A 15856-nucleotide genomic window follows, 5' to 3' on the forward strand; every position below is an offset into this window, starting at 1 on the left:
CCCAGCCTGAACCTCCACCGTGCAACTTGAGGTCATTCCCTCCTGTCCTATTTCTGTTACGTGGGAGCAGAGGCCGACCCCCACCTCACCACAGCCTCCTTTCAGACAGCTGTAGAGAGTGATGAGGTCTCCCCTGAGCCTCCTCTTCTCCATACTGAACAATCCCAGCTCCCTCAGCTGCTGCCCATCAGACTTGTGCTCCAGTCCCCTCACAGCTTCGTTGCCCTTCTCTGCACACACTCCAGGGCCTCGATGTCTTTCTTGTAGTGTGGGGCCCAGAACTGAACTCAGCACTCAGTGCGGCCTCCCGGAGCTGAGTACAGAGGGCCGATCGCCTCTGGTGCCGCTGGCTGCACTACTGCTGATACAAGCCAGGCTGCCATTGGCCTTCCTGGCCACTGGGCACGCGGCCGGCTCGTTCTCTGGCTGTCAGCCGTCTCCCTCCGCTCCTTGCCGTCTGCGCAGCTTTCCGTCCGCCCCGCCCAAGCCTGCAGCGATGCACGGTGTTGTTGTGACCGGGAGGGGCCGAGCCGGACCCCGCCAGCTCCCGCCTCCTCCTTCGGGGCTGGGCCCCGTGCGGCGTGCCGTGCCGAGCCGTTCCGAGCCGAGCCGTGCCGTATGGAGGAGCAGCTGCTCCGCGCCCTGGGGGCGCTCAGCCTGCAGCCCCCGCCCCGCCGCTCCCCGCGGCGCTTCGGCAAAACGCTGGTGCTGCTGCGAGGCCTGCCGGGCTCCGGGAAGAGCACGCTGGCCAGGTAAGGGCGTCGTCCTCTCTACGGAGCCGCAGCCGTCGCGTCTCGCTGGGCCCTTCCCTGGCGAGGCCTCGGCTGTGCCGGCGGAGCCGCGATGTTCGCTTGTTGCTCCGCGAGGGGCAGCGGACGAGCGCTCCTTGCGGCTGAAACGCTTCCTCTTGTGGCGGGGCAAACCGGCACGAACTGGGGCTGCCGGTCCTCTGCCGTCTGAGCCCCGGTCGGGGCAGCAGCGGTGTGCGGTACGGGCAGAAGAGGCTGCTCCGAAACGGGACAAAAAAAAGCGAGGATACCGTGGGCAGCGTCACCCGGCGCGGCCCCCATCCGCTTCACGGCTCCCAGCGCCCGCGCTCAGCCTCTCACAGAACGGAGACGTTTCCTGGTGCTCTCGCACACCGCCCTGTCCCTTGCCTTCCCCGGCAGCCTGTTCTCGTGGCCGGCAGCCCTGCACCAGCGGGGGGTTGGAACCTCGTGATCTTAAGGTTTCTTCCAGCCTGAGCCGCTCCGTAGCTCCGTGAGCGAGGGCTGTGTGTTCCTCCAGGCCCTGAGGAGCCCCGCGTTGGTTAACGCGCCGTTCTGTGGTGCGGCGAAACGGCCGGACTGCAAAAGGTGGGAGCACAGAGCGTGAGGCTGAACCTGCAGCTCCTCATCTGCAGAGCGGCCCTTTAGGTAGAACGGGGTCTTCTGCCTTACAGGCGGTCTGCAGGATCAGGTTCTGAAGTGACTGTCCAGAGGCTGCAGTTTTTGTGAAGGCCCAACTGCACATCTGTTCTTAAAGAGATCATTTAAGCACGGGTCCCATCACTGCCAGGAGAGTTTGGGTTTTCTCGTACTTCAGACTGAATGTAACGATTTGTATGATTTGTATTCTCAGCCAATGCAAATAAATGAAATCTATTTTTTTCTTTTTTTTTTTTTTAGGTCAAAATATAAGGTTAATTATTAATGAGAGATTTGCAAAATGAATTGTAAGCATTGCTTTAGTCATGTGTAAGATGAGTGCTTGAGATACTTGTTCTGCACCTCGCCCCATTTACTGTGTTACTGCAGGATGGGGCTCAAAGGGCAGCTGTGAGAACTGCACTTAGCACCTCTCCACTAGCTCTGTCTAGATTTTGAAAGGACTGTGCCAAGAAAGTGCTGCTATTTGCTTTTCCCACATCCCACACTGTTTGCTATAACGTACTGAGCAGAAATTTGTTTCTAAAAACTAAACTTTCCAAAATTAAATTAAAATTAAATTAAATTAAATTAAAACCCCCATCCCTGGAGGCATTCAAGGCCAGGCTGGATGTGGCTCTGGGCAGCCTGGTCTAGAGGCTGGCAGCCCTGCATGTAACAGGGGGGTTGCAACTAGATCTTCATTATGGCCCTTTTCAACACAGGTCGTTCTATGATTCTATGATTCTAAATGATTCTAAATCAGTACAACAAGCTCAGTGCACAATCCTGCAGGAGAGGAAAGGTGCATCAGAATACATGTGCACAAGAGGTCTGGCTGAAATCAGAAGGTGCTTGCAGAGGCTTCCCATGGCAAGCCATCTGCTGTGGGTTCAGCAGGGCGCTGGCTTCGAGCTGTGTGGGTGAAGGACACGTCTCCCAGCTTCACTGCTGTTTGGTTATCAGTATATGCCATTGTTTTAACCTTTGCTCTGCTGTTTCTTCTGCTGCTTTCACACAGATCCCCATTCATTCATTATTATCAGCCAGAATTTCTGTTTGTAAGTTGTACTTCTTTACAGCACTCAGAAATGTCATGAGCTGTGAATGTTATCACTACTGATACCTCAACTCACTGATAGCTCCAGCAGAGTGTCCCCTTTTCACTGTCACTCTGGAACATTTTCCAGCAGCAAGCCGGGGCTGGTGGCTTGGTGCCCACACCTTTCAGCATCACTTAGCACTGGTTGGGTACAGCTCTGTAAGATATGGTCACAGTATCTGTGGAAACAGTCAGTCTCAGATGAGCTGGCATGGCATTGGGACAGGTCAGTTCTGGTCTGGTTTTTGGTTGCTGGTAAAGGCAGTGAAGGAGCCACCCATGATACATTCAATAATCAAGGCAGAATGAGGATTTGTTTGCTCACTGGCAAATTTCAAACCTTTCCAATTACTTCACTATTAAGGATATGCTTTCCTGAACCTCCTATTTATTAGGTTTGCCCCACTGGCTCCCTTAGCTGTTCACCACCAGAGTGGGAGAAGAAAGAGAGAGGGGGAGTTACATTTCCAAGAGCCTCTGTCAGATGTGAGTAATGCCCTCCACATGGATGTGTTTCTCCCTGACTGCACAGTATATGTTTTATGATCAAATCAAGGCAAGCACTAAGAAAACAATTACCTGAAGTGCAGTAGTGGGTACAGCTTCCAAAAACATCTCCAAAAATCAAGTCACATGCAAGTTCTTATCTGCTTCCACAATAGAGTCTGTTTTTTCTGGAAATATACACCTTGTGCAACGTGTCGAGCAGTTTCACTCAAGCACTAGGCTGGGCATGATCAAGTATGCAACTTCTAAGCTACTGCTGTTTATTTATCACTTGAAATGGGGGTCATTCTTGTACTCCACTATGAAGTGCAGAGAGAACAGATCCCAAACAGATGACAGAGAAACAGAAGGTGGAAAGTACATCGGCACTTAGGCATCAGTGCTTGACATAAACTACATCTTCCCCAGTTGTCTTTGCTGCATTTTGTAGAATCTTAGATGCATGGAATGGTTTGGATTTGAAGTGACCTTACAGCCCACCCAGCCCAACTCCTGCCATGGGCAGGGCTACCACCCACCAGCTCAGGCCGCCCAGAGCCCCATCCAGCTTGGTCTTGAGTGCCTGAAGGGATGGGGCACCCACAGCCTCTCAGAGCAGCCTGATTGCACTCTGAGTAAAGAATTTTCCTCCTAACATACAAATCTCGGCTCTTTTAGTTTAAAACCACTCCTCCTCCTCCTATGACTGTCTGCCCGTATACAAAGTTGGACTCCCTCCCGTTTATAAGCTCATTTTATGTGCTGGAATGCCACAATGAGGGCTCCCCAGAGCCGTCTCCAAGCTGAACAAGCCCAAATCCCTCAGCCTGCCTCCACAGGAGAGGTGCTCCAGCCCACTGATCATCCTCATTGCCCTCCCCTGGACCCGCTCCAACAGCACCGTGTCATTCTTGTGCTGGACTCAGTACTCCAGATGGGGACTTATGAGGGCAGAGCAGAAAGGGACAATCCCCTCCCTGTCCCTGCTTGCCAACCCTCTGTTGATGGAGCCTAGGGTACTATTGGCCTTTTGGACTGCAGGAGCACACTGCTGGCTCATGTCCAGCTTTTTGTCCACCAGAACCCCCAGGTCTTTCTCCACAGAACTCCCTATAACTCTACATGAGTCCTACCAATTTGTGCATACATCTAGGACTGCCTTGAAACTTGCTCCATTCTTCCTTGCTCCTCCAGCCCCTTGTTCAGACTTGCTTTTGGAAAGATCTTGGTCCAGCCTGGCTTGCCACCAGGATCCCAAATCTACTGCAGAACTGCAGCTCTGTCGCTGTTTGTGGACTTTGCTTATCAGCTCTGCAGCTCCTTCCAGCTGGCAACACACTGTAAACATACAAAATGCTTATGTTTTGGGTACTTCTCTGCAATGTGTGACATACAGCCTGTTACTCTGCAAAATGCAGCTGCTGCTCCCAACCCCATGGGCAAGGTGTGGACACGCCGTCATGTGGCCCAGCAGCCGTGTGCCAGGCCAAAGTCCTCAGGGTGTCAGGAGTTGTCAAAACACAGCAGGTTGTGCTCTGCTTCTCATATTTCTGATTTTTGTGCTGAAAGTTCCACAGGAAAGCTCTGTGTAAAGAAGGGTGACCAGAACAACTAGCTGTGCGTGGTGCTAGTACTTAAGGTCCTTGAGTACTGTGTTCAGTTCCTTGCTACAGGAGAGACATGGAGGCCCTGGAGCGTATTTAGAGAAGAGCAATGAAGCTGTGAAGGGTCTGGAGCACAAATCTGATAGGGAACAACTGAGGAAACTGGGATTGTTCGGTTTGGAGGCTCAGGGGAGACGTTATTGCTCTCTGCAGCTGCCTGCAAGGAGGTTGAGGTGAGACTTCTTCCAAGAAACAAGTGAGAAGACATGAGGAAATGGTCTCAAGTTGCATGGTAGAGGTTTAGTTTGGATATTGGGAAAAATTTATTCACAGAGTGTTGTGAAACATTGAAACAATCTGCTCAGGTAAGTAGCTAAGTCACCATCCCTGGAGGTGTTTGAAAGATGTGTGGATGTGGTGCTTAGGGATGTGGTTTAATGGTAGACTTGGCAATGATAGGTTAGTGGTTGGACTTGATGATCTTAGAGTTCTTTTCTAACCAAAATGATTCTATAAATGTTACAATCAATGTTACCTTGGAAGGAGATTGCATCTTGAGGCTTCAGCCTATGAAATGCAGCTGGGGCTTTCTTTCTCTGATGATGTTATCAGTGACTGTGAAAACTTCTCCCAGGCCATATATGTGTATCCACCCAGTTGAAAGCCTGGATAATAATTTTGTTGTCTGTGAAGACAGAAATGTATACAGTTAAACTCCAAAATGATTGTTTGAAATTGCTGTGAAGATACTATTAATAAAAAAGGAGACTTCAAAAACTGTATAAATCATGGGAACAGCTCTTCAGATGAATAATTTAGAATGCTTTAAAATCCCCTCTCTATTCACTCACACAGCTCTTTCAACACTGCTATGGCCAAATAGAAGCACAGTTGTATTTTCCATAGCAAGAGTTTCCTTTTTTTAATCATTGCAGCCATCATATAGCTGGAAGAGGAGGTGAGAGCCTACACTGATCCCAAGCCTCCCTGATGCCCTCATCTGCTTGTGGGGCTGCTTGTGACCTCACCAAGGTTTTTAGCAGTTCCCAGACACATGAAGTTGGTTGCTTTTGTGTCTGAAAGCTGTTTCCCCACCTGTGCCCATCTAATGAGGTACTTCCCCCAGCATGGCAACCTGGGAGAAAAGAGAGGAGCAGAGCAAACTTTTGCTTGTCGTAGGATCATAGAATGGTTTGGGTTGGAAGGGACCTTTAAGATCACCTAGTTCCAACCCCCTGCTATAGGCAGGGACACCTCCCTCTAGACAAGGTTGCTCAAAGCCCCATCCAGCCTGGCCTTGGATGCCTCCTGGGAGGGAGCATCCGTAGCCTTGCTGGGCAGTAGCATACCATGACACAAGCTCCATGTCTATAACACACCGCCATGTAACCGCTGCAAGACAGCACAATGCTAAGCAGTTCAGTGGCCCATGTAGGCAAATCAGTGCTGAACTTACGGCAGATGCTGTTTATCGCAACACAGTGCTTAAAGTTCAGTGGCTTTTTGTTAATGCAAACACAGCATGTTATTACCCTTTGGTCTCACAAAGAGATTTTGTCTGTCTTCCTCTCCTTAGTATAGCTTACGCTTACTGATTTAACTGTGATGGATGCTGCTCAAAATTTCGTAATAACATCACCCGCAACTCCTCTCATTTTATATAGGTGCAGTATATTTTCCTAAAAAACAGGTATTTTTGCTGCACAGAGTGGTTAGGGATGCAGGGGCTGTAAAGGATTGCAGAAAGCAGCTGTCAGCTTCAGAGTCATATTGTTTTAGAAAGCTCAATGTCAAAGCAGAATAGGCAGGAGGTAAAACACCTGCTTAGTGTTTCCTGTTAGTGGGACTTGGTTTAGTATGAATATAGCAAATGTGTCAGTGATTTGTTGTTCTTAATACATTTTGTGCCATATTTTTCCTCCTTTCAAGTACAAGTTTGGTCTTGTGACTTTGCATTTGCACTAATAGCTAAGTAATGTGTGTGCTAAAACTGTGATAAATTTTGGATTGGTAAGAAGGTTGGTAAAGCAATGGAGTGGTAAGGCACCGGGCGATTAGATAAATCTATCCGCATGTCAGCACAAGAGTAAGCAGATAAGCAGTAGATGCCCTCTGCTCTTCGTGATAAGAATTCTTTGCATGGTACCAAGTTTAGAGTATTTGACTCTTGTTAGATCTGTTTGTGCAGCAGTAATTGGGTGATTAACACACTTCTGAGCCAGAAGAGGACCACATGTAGCTGCTAACCAGGATGTAAAGGAGGGGCTGCAGCACAGGCATCAGCCTGCTCTGTGGCAGTCGCTACCCCAAAATGAGATTAATTAATCAAAAATTGATGGAAGTTGCAGTGAGGATGGAACAAAGTCAGAAGCTGACTTTTATTCCACTAAAGCAACATGCAATCCCAGTAAAGCATAGCTTCTGGCAGGCAGATTAGAATGAAATTGGTAAGCAAATGGTTTGAGCAGAGCTGGAGATGACAGAATTAAGCCTTTCAGCTGGGGTGTCTGTTTTTTGCTGATTACCCAGAGGGACCTTTTCCCTGCATTTGCTCAGCCAGATAAGACATTGAGAAACAGTTGTTTTGTCGCTTACGGGGATGTATTGAAGAGCTGAGCTGAGTCACAGGGACTGAATGCAGTGTGAGACAGCAGGGCAGCACCGTGCACGTCGCAGTCACGAGGCTTCTGGACTGGCCTTGCTTTATTTGCATTGGCTTCTGGGCCCTGAGGAGATGGTGAGCAGTGAGGTTGTGCTGGGGGCTCACCCCGGCTTCTCACAGGGATTCCCTCCCTCCTCCTCCTCCCAACGCTCACTTGTCTGAAAAAATAAACAGTTCAGCCCATGGATGTACCACAAAGGGAAACCCAGTTTTGCATCAGGATGGTTTTATGCTCTCTAAGGACTTGCAGAAGAATGTGAGCCACCACGTAGGGAGCATTTTCACTTGCTCACAGCAGCACAGTGTCACAGCTCCATGGCACCGCAGCGGGATACACGCCAATGTAAAGAGGAGGGGCACTGCCCTCTGCCACCAGCCACAGGGAGCTCCTTTGTCAGCCACAGCTGATGGTACTGTGGATCATCCTCACTAAATGACAAGCTGTTCCTCCGAGTTATTTTCAGAAATCTCTCTGTAGTGAAACTCCTGTGATCATATCACCTCTTGAGACCAATTTCCATGGGATTAGCAGTAATGTCTTTGCTGTACATTCGTACCTTCCCAAATAACTCAGAAAATTGAATTATTACTATGATTAAAGGCTCATATTGGTAGTCCACTGCAGATTTCTCTGCTGAATTAAAGAAATCAAACATCCTTTAGGCTCCATTCTTTTCCTTCTGTGTGTCCATCTACTGATTACATCACTTTCAGAGCTCTTTTACCTGGGATTTTCAAAATGAAGCAATGTGCAAATTTGTAGAGCACTCACATGGCTCCTGATTTAATGCTCTCTGTGAAAGGCATGTGTTTGCATACACTAATTCTTCTTTCATTTTTTATTTTTCAGACAGCTGAAATGTGACTATCCCAGTGCTGTAGTTCTTAGTACTGACGACTTCTTTTCTAGAAATGGTGTATATGTGTTTGACCCTGACTTCCTAGAGGATGCACACAAATGGAACCAAAAGAGAGGTGACTGAATTGACTGAAATATTTCTTTTCAACATAGTTGTTCTTTGTAGAGTGTCTTTAAGTTTAGTACCCAAAGAAGATATCTCAGAGTAGTGCACCGAAGCTCCTGGTGTGCTGGTTAAGAAAACATTCGCCACTTCTGAGTTATTTACAGTATTAGAAATTGGAATTGATAGAGTAAATGTTGGTGATGGTAGGTACTGTTTTTGGAAGCAAAACAGTGGCTAATAGACAGCAGTGCTGAATTTTGGGAACAGCAGGTGACATGCTAATAGCAGCACTGCAGCCACTCAGCACAGCTGTATGCACAGCATTGCGCAGACTGTACGGTCTCAGATATCTGTCCTGAGCTGTGAGTGGGTTAACAAGGAATTCATGATAGCCAAAAGGAATGCTTACAAACCTAATGACAGTTTGGGAATGCAATCACCACGGTTTCTATTTCAGAAAGAAAATGTAACATGCTTTTGTGGCTATGCTCTGAACTCGTTGATTGCCATGGCAAACATATGCTGTGATCACAAAACAGACATCTTTTGGAATTAATAGTCACTTGGATGTGCTGTAAATAGCCAGTGCTCACATAGATACTCTAAAATATGTCCTGTAAGAGTTTCAGATCCTGCTGCTCAGCTGCATCACCTCCTCCAGGAAACACCTGCTGAGCTCTGCTTGGGTTTGGGAGGGAGATACAAACCCAATGGGAAACCAGGTGTGCCAGGGGTGAGCAAAGAAAGGGCACTTTGGGGCTAGATAGATCTGACTCAGTCTGCTATTAATACATTTTAGCTTTACTTAATGTGTTACATTGCAGCACGCAAAGCAATGAAGAATGGGAAAAGCCCGGTTATTATTGATAATACCAACATCCATGCTTGGGAAATGAAGCCATATGTGATGATGGTAGGGAAAACTATGATTTATTGCTTTTATATGCTTAACTGTGATATTTAGGAGGTGATCTAACTGAAAAAGTTCTTAACAAGGCTGAAAATAATTACTTCCCTTTTCCCTCATTCCACTAATTATAGTTAATAATTTATATTGTGGAGACAGGGGAAAAGGTGTGTAGGTACTTATTTTATCTAGTCAGCTACGTACCTCAGTGAAGGCATAATTACTGAAAAGATTAGAGAGTCTTCAAACTTGCCCTGTAACTTCTTGGCAGTCAGAATGTCAACAGTGACATGGATACAATGGTTTCCAAACTGTTGAATTTGCAACTGGCTGAACGTAAGAGTTAACATGTATATCAAGGTGACTTAGAATTTTAGTTTAAGACTTGTGAAAAATACAACAGGAAGAATCTTTGATGGTCCATTGATATCTGTTTGCAGTAGTTCTGGCAGTATTCTTAGTACTGTTTCATAATACAGCCTGATAACATTACATTCATGCTTGTGCACAGCTATACACTCTTTCGTTATGATTCTGTGATTTAAGAGGTTCAAGGCTGACTATTGCTCTTATAGGAGCTCAAAAGAGGCAAGAATGCATAGCGCTGCTGGAAACCCTGGGCGTGTGCTCCTGTAGCACAAGCTGTGACTGCCTATGGGTGACTGTGAAATGAGAGAGCTCAGGTAGAAGGGAACAAGATGTAGAAAGACCAGCAGGTGCCCTTGCCTTCTTTCTGCTACTATGTAATGTCCTTAGGAGGCAATGCTTATCCCCTTCAAACTAAAAGCAATCAATCTTGCCCAAGGAGGCTGTGGATGCCCCATCCCTGGAGGCATTCAAGGCCAGGCTGGATGTGGCTCTGGGCAGCCTGGTCTGGTGGTTGGTGACCCTGCACATAGCAGGAGGATTGAAATTAGATGATCACTGAGGTCCTTTTCAACCCAGGCCGTTCTATGATTCTGTGAATAACTGTATTAACTGTATATATGTATATACATGTGTGTGTGTGTGTGTGTGTGTGTGTGTGCTTTACCACCAAAAAAAAATAAAATAAAATAAAAATTGAGTGTTGTATCTTGAGCATCTGGAAATAGCATGACACTCCCAGAAGCTCCAACATTTAGGTCTTGAAGCACCTGTGACTGCCAGAGCCAGGGCACTGTGAGGAGTGGGGTGCTGGCAGCCACTGCTGAGGCTGAGACAAGTTTTGCTGGGAGACCCAAATCCTTTGGGTAAGGAGGAACAGATGAGCTGGGAGTCAGACAAACATCTTGGTGGGATCTGTGGCTCTCTTCTTTCTGCCTCATGGGGATATATGAGACATCACTTGACTAGATGAAAAATCTCAAGGGTGTGGAAGATTGGCTACTGCTGAGCTTGGCAGCCATAAATCTAAAACTTCTGTGTACTTCCTCAGGCACGTGAATATAGCTATGAAGTTATATTCCGAGAACCAGATACGCCCTGGAAGTTCAATGTTCGAGAACTGACGAGGTACATTTTTTCCCTTTGCTACAGCAGGCTGCTTCTCACTTCTGTGCTCTGAGGAAGGCCAGCACTCTTTCTCTTCATGCGCCCTAAAACGTAACCCGGTAAATAGAAACAGCAGGGTTGTTGTGCAAAATTTACAGTAGTAAATTGTGCTCTTCGCAGCTACATGGTAAAAAGGTGGCTCTTCAGAGTTTGCAGACAGCAGATGTCCCTGGCAGGCTTTGCAAAGACTGTTTCTGGTCCATCCTGACAACCCTGCATGTCTGAGCTGCTCCTCTCCTTCTGAGACTTCATTTATAAATCTGCCCTGGCATCACCATGGGTAGCCTCTCCACCATAAGCAGTACATTTCACAATATTTCTCTTGCCAGTCCCTTACTTTTCTCTTGCTTGCTATGGAGCAGCCAGCAGCACTGCCTCCCCATCACTTCTGAGCCACAACAGGTAGGACTTCTCTAGGACATGCACCCAGATAAGGCAACAACAGCTACAAGTCAGCATCTGGGCTCTCTCTCTAGATGTGTGAAAGTTCATCCCAAGTCTAGAAAGCTGTTGGCAATAAACCCTAGCAACATTCACATAAAATAACATACAGGTCTTCACCTAACTCTTACTGGGCCATGTTTCAAAGCATTTGTCTATATTCTTATGTCTTGGCTGCCCACAGAAATACTTAGGCTACATTTTTTCAGCAGTCTTTAAAATACCATTGAGAAGTAGGTAGCAGTGAATTACAGTTTAGCAAAAATAAAACAGAATGAAGTAAAAACATAGAAATAGGTCATCAAGCAGAAGAACCAATGGCCTGAACATAGCAGGAACCACAGCAAGTTTAAGATAACTTGTAATGCATTCTTTGTTCATGTTGACTCTACAGAAAAAATATCCATGATGTCCCTCGACAAAAGATACAACAGATGAAAGAACAGTATGAGCATTATGTTACCTTCCACAGTGTTCTTCACTCTGAAAAACCAAGCAGAGAAGACCAAAGCTCCCCTGGACCAAACGCAGCCTATGGCCTGGGTGCCTGTGCCAACCCCCCTGCAGCCTTCTCAAGCAGAAGACCTCGCATGGCACGGACAAACAACCCGGTGTTTTACTGAAGAGGTGCATTCCTCTGTGTGCTTTGATTATCAGGGTATAACAGTCTCTAGTTTTACATTTTTTTTTTCCTAAACTATTTTATTCTTCTATTTTTCTACTACTTTTCTAAATGAGACTTTTATATCTGAAATCATTGTCACTCCAATCGGAGTGATCCAAAACCACTGTCCCTTGCACAGACTGTACAATCTTATCTCTTCCTCTGCTGAAATCCATTCATGCTCATGGTGAAATGTGTTACTGGCTGAGCCTCACATTTGTTTTTCCTTCATTGCTCTTTCACTTGCAGATAACACCAAACATTCCTAGATTCTTACAGACTGTGTGGCCAATTCCTTTCCTGTGTAGTGGTCACCTCCTGCTATTTTACTACTCTATGATTTTATGCATCTTCCCACTCCTTGTCTGGAGCATTGCTTCTAGCTTTAAGAGAGGTGCAAGCACTAAGATACTGCAGCAAGATTTGATCTTCTTCATCTATACATCTGCTGCCCTGAGTTGTACTATTCTTACCTTAGCTCTAATGCACCCAAACAGCATCTCCAGCATCAAGGAGAAAAACTTCAACACACCAAACTGTGCCTTTAATCTTGCAAAGACTGCCAGAGGAAGCAATCCTGAAGGGAACACGAGCATTAGGTGAGCACTCATTAACTTTGAGAAGGAATGGCAATACAGAAACAGCTGTAGCACAAGGCTACCAAGTATCTGACCTTAGAAGTACAAACTGTATTGCACAAAGTAACAAGAAAGGGCGGGGAGGGAGAGTGGAAGGGAAAAAGGAGAAATTAATTCCTTCCACTATGAAGTGGCTGAATGAGGAGAAGCAGGCATCCTGCAGGAGCTTTATCTATTTTTAAACCCTACACATATGTGCTTATCAAGAAGCCTCACGAAATGAGATGCTAAAACTCAGCATTAGTGATGGTAGTTTTTTACAGTAGGTACTGAACATCTGACAGCAGTAATAGAGCAGGATGGTAGCAAGCAAGCTGCTTTGCAGTAGGAAATGAAGGCAGCTCACCCTGGACAGTAGGAAACATGGGGGTAGCTATGATTCATCTAGCAGTTCATGGTCAGAGAAGTGTAAGGTGTAAAGGTACACACTATGCCTGTGTAAGAGTGAGGCTGCCTGTAGGACTCCATATCTATTACTAATACCTTTGTATGTCATTCTGCTGTGAATCAAACTTTCATCATTATGGCTGCTTTCTAAAACCTTTTTAAGAACTATATAGAAAGTTTTAAGGAAGAAGGTACAGAATTACGCCAGAATTGCAGAGGAATATTTCAGAATAAAACTACTGTAATTGGTTACAATAAACTTGGAGAATTGTTAATTTTGCCCTGTGTTACTGCTGACAGCCAAACAACCACTCTAATGCTACTGAGGATAAGAAAACTGCTCAAGACTGAAACAAAGGCACTACTGTAATTTAAAAATAAGTTAGAATCAAAGTAATGGGTTATAAAACCTTCAGCCACAGCAATGCTATTATATACCACATGTTTGTGCCAGAAATGTACAATTATTCAACTCCAAATTATTTGCTTTGCAGATGAAATGCCATTTCATGTATTTTGTAATGTAACTTTATTACAATCAGGTTTTAATGTACAAAGTAAAAACATTTAAGTTTGAAATATACACAGTACTGTACATGTGCACCTAGTAGCACTTGCGGGATTTGCGCCTTTGCAGCACTCTGCGGATTGCTAACGAACCCCCACATTCCTCTGTGTCCTTCTGGAGAGCATCAGCTCCTTCTGAGCTGCTTTTCAATGAACTGTTTGCTTCCTTAGCAGATCCGGAACTATTTTTGGATGAAAGATCACCAGATAAGTTAGTAGCCTTCGTGTCACCAGATAAATTAGTAGCCTTTGTACTGTCTTCATTCACATAATCCACCTTTTTTTCTTCTGGTACAGTATTTATGAGTGCTTGTGTGTTAATCATTGCAAGTTCTTCATCAGCAACCAGGTCGTTATCAGAAAGCTGGATGGCTTCTCTCACTTTTCTACTGGGGGTGGCACAACCAGCATTTGGGTTTGTTTCTTTTGATAACTTGCTGTACTGTGAGCCCAAACTTCGCGGAGGCCGAAAGGCCTTTTTTACAGATGGAGAAATGATGGAACAGATGGGTGTCAGTGATGGAGGGGCAGGTATGCAGCTAAGGAAGTCCATTGCTTTTCTCTTTTTGCTGTTTCTGGGATGGTTCTCATTACTTACAGCAGATGAAGGCGTTACTGCTGAGCCTTGTAGGAAAAGCTTTGTATTTGGTGTGCTAGCTGACAAGGGGCTTGGATGCTTCATTTCAATTTTGGAAGAGATCTAGTTAAAAAGAGAGAAGTTTTACGTTGAATAAGAAACCCATTATCTTCCTCAATTACTTCCACACAACAGGGAAGAAATGAATACAAAAAATGCTGTATAATTCATGTCCAGGTTACCTTTGGTTTGATAACTTCTGAGAGTGACCAATGTTTTTTTTCAACTATTGATAGCTGATGAGTTCATTTACATGCACACTAAGACAACACATTTGCACTGTGTGTGAGATCAAAGCTAAATGGAGAGGAATTTTGCTGTGCCAGATGGTTAAGAATTCAAAGTGGTCACTATAAAATTGAGTTAACTGAGTCTTCTGCACTGGAAGTACCCTCTATGGTTATTAAATAGGGAAGAGTGAAGAAAAAAGTTTGAAGGAAAAAGGGAGAGAACACAGACCAAAAATCATGAAGATAATAGCACACACACACAGGATAGCTACTACACAGCAAATCATTTAAACACGTGCATAACTTAAAAACATCTTTAATGCTCATTTGTTTCGATTTGGCCAATGTATTTAACAAATTGATGTATACACTAAAGCTTCAGCATCAAATATTAGTACTTTCTCTGAACTGGAAAGGGATGCCTTACAGACTTTAGTCCTCATTTATCGACCTTTTATCACTGTGTTTCCACCTCCCTAACAACCAGTGGGAGGAAATATTTTTATTCTGACTGCACTCAGTACTGCACATGAGGAACAACCTGTCTCCATCAACTTTAAAGTAGTATTTTACTCAGTTTTTGGTAGTGCTGCTGTAAAATGCAAGCATTTGCAAGGTGATACATCTTCCCTCTCAAATCTGTGAAATACCTACATCTATAGAAATATCTAGAAGAAAAGATATGGAAGTTCTCTAAACAAGGGCACACATGGAAGAAACATCTACAGATCAAGAATTGTCCTCAGAGTGACGTCTGTCATAGAATCACAGAATCACTGAGGTTGAAAAAGACCTCTATGATCATCCATTCCAATTGTCCACTACCACCAATATTTCCCACTAAACCATGTCCATCAGTACAGCATCTAAATGTTTCTTGAACACCTCCACAGATGGTGACTCCACCACCTCCCTGGGCAGCCCATTCCAGTGCCTGACCACTCGCTTGGAGGTGTGTCAGATAATCTTCACTAAAGGACTGAGGAAGTAATAAACCCATCCACAGGGAAAGGAGGATTCATTTTCCTCATGTAAAATTCAGAATATTTAAAGCATGCTGTTGAAACACAGGCCATGAAGGGTATTTTCCATATACTGCCTGTAGGAAGACTAGTCTAGGGAATTCTTTGAGTAACAATCCTAACCCACACAAGGGTTTCATTGCATCTGATCTGCTTGCATTGCTCTGAAGAGACCTTGTGGGGCAGACTGAGAGTAGAGACCATCAGTTAAAAAAACCTGCTTATATCCTTACTGTATGTCATATTAGTATAAAACCAAGACTAATTACGAGTAACTTACCAAACTTTTATCCTCTGCATAAAGGCCTGAGTTGCAGGAAGGAGAAAAGCATTCCAAACCACGTCTTTTAGGTAAAATGGGTGTAAGTGAACAATTCCTTTGTAGCAAATTCATCAATTTCCTTTCTGCATCAGAGCAAAAGGAGTCCACATTCTATAAAGCAGAACATATTACAGTGCATAACAGCTGTTTCTAAAATTATCTAAGTATTCCATGCTCACATACTAAATAGTCAGGCTTTGTTTTCTTGCTATACTCCCACCAGAAGTTTATTGTATATCCAATCAACAACTTAAAAGTCTGCTGCACTTTCCATGGAAGAAAA

The 15856-nt window shown here is 45.0% G+C and overlaps 2 protein-coding genes across 5 annotated transcripts in view; one reads left to right on the forward strand and one right to left on the reverse strand.

The window, feature by feature from the left end:
* Window positions 1-179: 179 nt before the first annotated feature.
* On the forward strand, window positions 180-13070 carry N4BP2L1 (NEDD4 binding protein 2 like 1). 2 transcript variants are annotated; one of them, XM_090133399.1, is made up of 5 exons: window positions 180-752; window positions 8111-8235; window positions 9050-9138; window positions 10550-10626; window positions 11579-13070. In XM_090133399.1, exons 1-5 carry the CDS (start codon window positions 619-621, stop codon window positions 11727-11729), a joined length of 576 nt encoding a protein of 191 aa, XP_089989525.1. In that variant the 5' UTR covers window positions 180-618; the 3' UTR covers window positions 11730-13070. The 2 variants fall into 2 exon arrangements, with proteins under 2 accessions (XP_089989525.1, XP_031471688.2); XM_031615828.2 differs by having other exon boundaries at window positions 185-752; window positions 11501-13070.
* Window positions 13071-13392: 322 nt separating this feature from the next.
* Window positions 13393-15856, reverse strand: part of BRCA2 (BRCA2 DNA repair associated) — a 40446-nt gene continuing 37982 nt past the window's right edge. For 2 of the 3 annotated variants that reach the window (XM_090133288.1, XM_031615829.2), the window contains exons 27-28: window positions 15532-15684; window positions 13393-14062 (exon numbers count right to left, since the gene is read on the reverse strand). In XM_090133288.1, coding sequence (XP_089989414.1) covers window positions 13400-14062; window positions 15532-15684 — 816 coding nt within the window. In that variant the 3' untranslated portion in view covers window positions 13393-13399. Of the gene's footprint in view, window positions 14063-15531; window positions 15685-15856 lie in introns of those variants that run through there. The other variant, XM_090133293.1, reaches the window with a different exon arrangement.

This window comes from Phasianus colchicus, chromosome 1, assembly GCF_987193195.1.
Source record: "Phasianus colchicus chromosome 1, bPhaCol1.hap1.1, whole genome shotgun sequence".
Taxonomy (NCBI): domain Eukaryota; kingdom Metazoa; phylum Chordata; class Aves; order Galliformes; family Phasianidae; genus Phasianus; species Phasianus colchicus.

What these genes read in the sequence shown, in the direction of transcription:
- N4BP2L1 (XM_031615828.2), top strand. Translation starts at nt 619, where the DNA reads ATGGAGGAGCAGCTGCTCCGCGCCCTGGGGGCGCTCAGCCTGCAGCCC. An exon ending in CAAATGGAACCAAAAGAGAG is followed by an intron (nt 8,236 to 9,049) that starts GTGACTGAATTG and finishes GTTACATTGCAG; the next exon opens with CACGCAAAGCAATGAAGAAT. An exon ending in TGAAGCCATATGTGATGATG is followed by an intron (nt 9,139 to 10,549) that starts GTAGGGAAAACT and finishes GTACTTCCTCAG; the next exon opens with GCACGTGAATATAGCTATGA.